At 42.7% G+C, this 6,721-nt stretch overlaps 1 protein-coding gene across 1 annotated transcript in view; it reads left to right on the top strand.

Moving 5' to 3' along the window:
• CHEK2 (checkpoint kinase 2) overlaps window positions 1–5,351 on the top strand; it is a 17,063-nt gene extending 11,712 nt beyond the window's left edge. The window contains exons 13-14 of the mRNA XM_009869055.1: window positions 4,619–4,699; window positions 5,256–5,351. Of these exons, the coding sequence (XP_009867357.1) occupies window positions 4,619–4,699; window positions 5,256–5,351 (177 nt within the window). The remainder of the gene's footprint in view (window positions 1–4,618; window positions 4,700–5,255) is intronic.
• The last annotated feature ends 1,370 nt before the right edge of the window (window positions 5,352–6,721 follow it).

The following is a 6,721-nucleotide window of genomic DNA, read 5'->3' as shown; positions in this document are numbered from 1 at the left end:
GCCCGCTCTACTGACACTAATTCTTTCCGATCAGTCAGTTGTCTTCTGCTGGAAGGTGCCAGCTCAACAGCAGAGGTTGACAGGCCTCTCTGGTTTTGTTGAAGGAGACTGGTGTTAGGCTGCTCCTATATGTACTCTGGTCCTCCTTCAACACCCTTTGTTATGCCTCCGGGAACTGCTCTGAATTTGATGGAAAATTCTGGATCCCTGGAATTTTTTCTCAGAAAATAAAGCCTAGTCTGCATCTGTAGCTAGCCTCTGCTTTCAGACTTTTAGTCCCTGTTGAGAGGACTGGAAAAAAGAGACAGAGTATTCTGCTGAATATCTTCTTTCAGTACAACCACCAGCTTCTGCATCTTCTTGGAGACAGCTCTTCTTACAACACTTTAATGTCTGAGAATCAAGATGGTTTTTTAGAGACCAAGTCTGACTGTGGTTCTGATAGGATGGACCTCCTCCTCTGAGCTTTTTAACAGATTCCCACTTCCTCATCTTGTTTGTGCGGGCAGGCAGTGCAGAATCCTGCAGAGTTTGTTTCTGGCAAGCATCCAGGACTACCATGTTCTTACTATGTTGACTATTAATAAGTGTCACTGGCTTGGGAACCCTCTGAGTAGGAGATGATGGTTTCGCTGCCTCCTGTTACAGTCTAGTTAGGTTTGTAAGAGGTGTTTTTTAGGTGGTCTTTTATTAATTTTGGCACTCCAGAGGTGACCACTGGGCCTGTGAGATTTCCTGGATATTTTTGCTTGAGGAAGCTAAAGAAAGTCACCCAGCCTACCTCTGAGCCACACAATGCATTCTCTTTACTCGTGCCGAGCATAATGCTATTCATAGTACCCCTTTGGGAACAGTGTCTGGTTTCACATGCTTAGGTAGAGAGCATAATAAACAGGGTGGAAGCAAGGGGGTATCGCTCGGTGCTCAACAGCTGCCGGCTTCCTGAGACAGAAAATGCATTTGGATGACTGATTTTAGTTCATGAACTTGTCTTAATTATACTGCTAGGCATCAGAAAAATCCTTTGGCTTTTACTACTGTAGTTTTGTGTGTAACTTCTACAGTGAGTTAACTGGATGAAGATTCTTACATTTAGATTAAAATTCTGAACGGGAAATGTTAGTGATAAACCATGCTAGACTGATCTTAAGAATCACTGCTAGCACGTAATGGGAAAGGGCAAATATCAGACAGTGATACCAACAACCTAAGAACTTGAGATATGTCTGTATGTGAACTCAAGTTGTTACCAACTTGGTTATATATATTCCCTTTACGGACACCTCTTAGTGTTATGTTTAATTTTGAAGACAGGACAAAAAGTTTCAGAAAACATCCACAAATCCAAATGTGATGTAGCATTCAGGTGCCATTCTAAACTGTTTTCCTTCCTGGGCTCTTACCAAGGATATTAGTTGTTTGTAGGTGATGTACCCTGCCTGCTTAGAAGGCCAACGTCCAATATGTTCAGTTCTAGATATCACACACGTTGAAAACTACCACCCAAAGAGTTCCCCGAGTCGTGTTACTGTGAGTAGTCAGAAGGAGTTACTGGCTCCCCACTCCCTCTTGTGTTGTCTGTAAGTATTATCTTTAAAAGTTAGTGTGGAAAAACCACAACATACATACTTTATGCATACAGCTGATGCCTGTTAGCCCTCTAATGATTTTGCATCCGCTGGAGAATTTTTCAGGTACTAAAAGTAAGCATGTTCTCCAAACAAAGCTTAATTTCTACAGCTTTATTTAAACCAGTAGTGCTTTCAAATTAGTGTTTTAAATACCTGTGCTCTTTACTCCATTCTTCGCTGAAATCTAAAACTTGGTGAACTGCTTAAAACTAAGTATTACTCAGTGGAAATGACTTATCTGTATTGACTGGGTACTCAATAAAACATTTTTCAAAGGCATATAAACAATTATTTGCTGTTTCTGCCTCTGAAAACATCATTGGGATCTTTTGAATGAGAGAAGATTGGTTTGGTTGCATGCTGAAGAAAAACTCAGATGTTTGTTACATAAATGGAAAAATAATTTATCTCGCCCATCAGCTCAAGTTTAGCCACAGTCAAAACAGATGACACTAGAAAAGAAAGAGAAGTCCCAATTCTATCTAAAATAAACTGGATATTCACATAAAAGCCTTTTTGTGGTGCTAAAGGACATGTTTAAACCAAGAAAAGGAGATTCTGCAATGCTCCATACCTTAGAAAAAAGAATGCCAAAAAAACCCCAGATAAAACATTTGAAATCCTTAGGAGGAGAAAGATCCTTATTTCTGATTGTCTCTAGCAGTGAATGTCCCATTCACTTCTTGAGTTTCCCAACCTTTGCTGTGATAATGAAAGAAAACTCTACAACCTATTTGCTTGAGTTAGGTGTTCGGAATAAACATCTGGTTTTGGTTCTAGATCAGTTGTTCATCTGGTGAACACACAGTCACTGTTCAAAGGTCAGCCAAAGGAAATGATGTGTATTAAATCACTACAAGCAGCATACAGTCCTGGGAAGGGCTGAAAGACCTGATTTCAGGTTTGGAAGTCTGATTTAGGGTTCCATAGCAACTCCTAATAAAATTCCTGCAGAGAAATTCTGAAACTAGAAAACGAGATTTTCTTTTTAAAACAGGGAATGTGCTATGTCAACTAATTGTCTTGTTTGTGCTGGTTTCCTGTTCCCCGAGGTTGCTCAGCTTATACCACTGGCAGCTGAACCAGAATGAGGTTACATGCTGGCTTTTTCTCTTGAAACAGGCCTGACTCTTTGCTAAACTAGCTTCTTTTTTTTTTAACAAAGAATCTCTGCTGTCCTTCCCTCCTCTTAATGCTTCTGCAGCCAGTGCTGCAATAAGGTCTCCCTGGAGCCTTCTCTTCTCCAGGCTGAGCAACCTCAACACTCTCAGCCTTTCTTCATAGGAGAGGAGTTCCAGTCTTCTGATCGTTTTTGTGGCCTCCTCTGGACCCAACAAGTCCTTGTTTTTCTTGTGCTGAGGACCTCAGAGCTGGACACAGAACTGCAGGTGGGGTCTCATGAAAGCGGACTGTTGGGGAAGAATGCCCTCCCTCGCCCTGCTGGCCACGCTTCTTTGGATGCAGCCCAGGATGCCACTGGCTTTCTGGGCTGCCAGCACACATTGCTGGCTGGCTCAGGTCCAGCTTATCACCCACCAGCACTACCAAGTACTTCTCCACAAGGCTTCTCGCAGTCCCTTCATCCCCCAGCCTGTACTGATACTGAGGCTGCCCCAGCCCAGGTGCAGGACCCTGCAGTTGGCCTCGTTGAACCTCATGACGTTCCCATGCGCCCCCTTCTTGAGCCTGTCCAGGTCTGTCTGAATTGCATCCCATCCCTCTGGTGTGCCAGTTGTGCCACTCATGTTGGTGTCATCTGCAGACTTGCTGATGGTGCCCTCAATCTCACTGCCTGTGTCATTAGTCATAGAAACATAGAATCGTAGCATTGTCAGGGTTGGAAGGGACCTTAAAGATCATCTAGTTCCACCCCTCTGCCATGGGCAGGGACATCACCACTAGATCAGGCTGCCCAGAGCCCCACCCAGCCTGGCCTTAAAAGCTTCCAGGGATGGGGCTTCCACTCCCTCTCTGGGCAACCTGTGCCAGGGTCTCACCACCCTCATGGGACATCTTCCGGGGATGGGGCTTCCCCTCCCTCTCTGGGCAACCTGTGCCCGTGTCTCACCACCCTCATGGGGAAGAACTTCTTCATAACATCCAATCTAAACTGATCCATCTCTAGCTTTAACCCATTCCCTCTAGTCCTACCACTACCCGACATCCTAACAAGCCCCTCAGCAGCTTTCTTGTAGCCCCCTTGAGATCCTGGAAGGCCACAATAAGGTCTCCTCGGAGCCTTCTTTTCCACAGACTGAACAACCCCAACTCTCTCAGACGGCCTTCATAGGAGAGAGAGGTGCTCCAGCCCTCTGATCATCCTCGTGGCCCTTCTCTGGACATGCTCCAGCATGTCCAGATCTTTCCTGTAGTAGAGGCTCCAGAAGTGGACACAGCACTCCACGTGGGGGTCTCAGAAGAGTGGAGCAGAGGGGGAGAATCACCTCCCTCGATCTGCTGACCTCTTGATGCAGCCCAGGATACGACTGGCTTTCTGGACAGCAAGTGCCACTGACGGCTCATGTTGAGCTTCTCGTCCACCAGTGAATGACAGTAAACAGTCCTGGCCCCAACACCTTCACCCAAGTACCTCTGAGGGAAACCACTTGTCACTAATCTTCATCTAGACATCAAGCCATAGACCACTGCTTTCTGGATGCAACCATCCAGGCGGTTCTTCATCCACCAGATGGTTCATCCATCAAATCCATGTCTTTCCAATTTAGAAAGAAGGATGTTGTGGGGGACTGTGTCAGTTCTTGTGTTAAAATACTCTTCCCTTGTCCACTGATGTAGTCACTCCAGCATAGACTTGCCCTTGGTGAAGCCATACTAGGAAGTTTTTTACCTGGGGGCAGGTGGGGAATCTTCCTTTTCTCCTTCATTCATTCATGTATTCTTAATTGCTGATCCATTTCATTACCCTAAATGTAGGCTTTTCCCTTAAATATTCCATATACTAAGAGTTACTGCTTTTTTTTTCACAGGACGAGGATATGAAGAGTACATTTCAACAGCTACTTGCTCAGACCTCTGTCAATATGAATCTGCTGCAAACATCAAAAATGGTATAACAGGTTATTTGAAGATTTATACTTGATGCATCGAGTGACTATATTTTGAAGTAATCCATCGTAAAATCTATTGAGAACTTAGAGAAATCTGCATTATGGCTGTATGTAGTAGTCCTGCTTTCTGAATAGAAGGAAAGGACTTTTGTGCTTTGGCAAGACACTTTGTTTAAATGTGCATCTTTAAAGGCTTTAAATTAGGCTTATTCATGTATTTAAAAATGTTGGACATGTATGTTTTGATGGATTCAAGTCATGAATGTTTAGTATTCAAGGAAAAATTCTCATATTAATGAAAGCTTAGAGTGGTATAGTGACATTTGTTACCAGATGCTCATTAGAATTTTAAGCAGTAGTGGAAGGTAAAGCTGGGGGACGTGCCTTTTATGCTAAGGATCAAATATAACTAGATAGATTTTGGTAGAGAAACAAGTAGTTTTTTGATGACAGAAAGGAGACTTTGTCCAGTAGCTCTAATTCTGTAACAAGCAAAACAGCCAAGCTCTGTCTTAACCTGATTTCATGTAACCATCCTGCTGTATGTTCCTTTTAGCCAACCACAGCAAGAAAGCGTCTCCCTGAAAATGAGGAAGAATCTGGCTCTTCTAAGCGTGCTGTTCCTTCTACATCAGTTCAGAAAATGAGGTGAAAAAAAAGAGAAAGTGATTTTTGTTAATTATGGCGCTTAAAACCTTAATAATGGAATAACTGTTGAGGATGCAATCACTAAATAAAAGTAGCTTTGTAAGACTGAAGTGACTGCTGTGTATGCATGAGAATCTACACAAATAGTCATGCTCTGTTTCATCTGGTTGTCTGACTCGGGGAGAGTATCAGAAAACCCTGTGAACTAAGTTATTAAAATTTCTTAGGGTGGCTTCATCACCACCTACACCTGCTGTTTCTTCTGTTCCGGTTTCCAGGTTAGGCATGGAAAGAAATGGCTGTCCTGCTCTGAGAATACCAGAATAAAACTGTTCTCAAACCAGGACACGGACACAAAATTCTTCTGAGGACACTTAGAATATTCAGTTTTGATGTAGAACTACGGATAGAACTTGAGGTGTTGTGGACTTCAGATAAAGCAAAATACTGGGCTGGCAGAGTCACCAGTGTTGTGATCTTTCAAGTGGTTGATAACTTTTGCTTTGTAGTTTCTAACCAGTTTCTTACTGAAAAGCATGTACTATGTTTGTTTCCCTTTGGATGGGCTGACCAAGAGGAGGCGTGATCACAACTGATGGAAGCAGGATGTATAAGTTCCCACCAGAGAAGATCTAGGAACTGAAACGGCAGAGACAGTTTTTAATTTGTTTCTCTGTTAAGTGAAAATTTTTTGACTGTGGAGCTCTTAGTAAAGGACATTAATTTCATTCTTGACTAAGAGGGAGCAATTTAGTAATTTTGTTCTAAAACTTGCATCTTCTGGTTAATTGTGATTGATTGGCAGACCCTGGGAGAGTTCTGGTACTTACTGTAGCTCATCTGAAGTAAAAGAGAACACCCAGCTGCCATTTGCTAGATAAAAGAACGATAAAGGACTTGGTGTGTTTGGGCTAGGTTTGGGATCTGGTGTACTGCAAAAGCCAATACCTTGAGGATTTCACTGGTAGTGGTTTAAAAAGACCTGCATTGTTACAGACCAGAAGGCAATTCACTGGCTACTACTTGCACTGCAAATTAACTGTAAAGAGTCTTTAGATATAAAACTTTTATAACTTATTCCTCCATCTTTTCTACATCTCACCACTGTTAAAAGACTATTTTTTTTAAACTGCTTTGCTTGGATCAGTTCCCTGGGTCCTGATTAAGACTTCCTTTCTAATGAAATCTTGATTTTAATCTTGATAATTTGAAGTTAAACCTTTTGAGCCCAATGAACACAGCATTTCGTTGCAGAAAGCTTTCTGAAGTTATTTTTTTCCATGAAGGAGTGTGAGAGGTCACTTAGACAAGAAACTCTTCTTTCTTTATGATGCGTTGTTCCCGGCACAGCGCAGCGTGTTCTGCTCGCCGGGT

Source organism: Apaloderma vittatum, unplaced genomic scaffold (genome assembly GCF_000703405.1).
Source record: "Apaloderma vittatum isolate BGI_N311 unplaced genomic scaffold, ASM70340v1 scaffold3085, whole genome shotgun sequence".
In the NCBI taxonomy this organism is placed as follows: domain Eukaryota; kingdom Metazoa; phylum Chordata; class Aves; order Trogoniformes; family Trogonidae; genus Apaloderma; species Apaloderma vittatum.
Note: the sequence above shows the minus strand (reverse complement) of the source record. Positions and strands in the feature narration are given on the sequence as shown.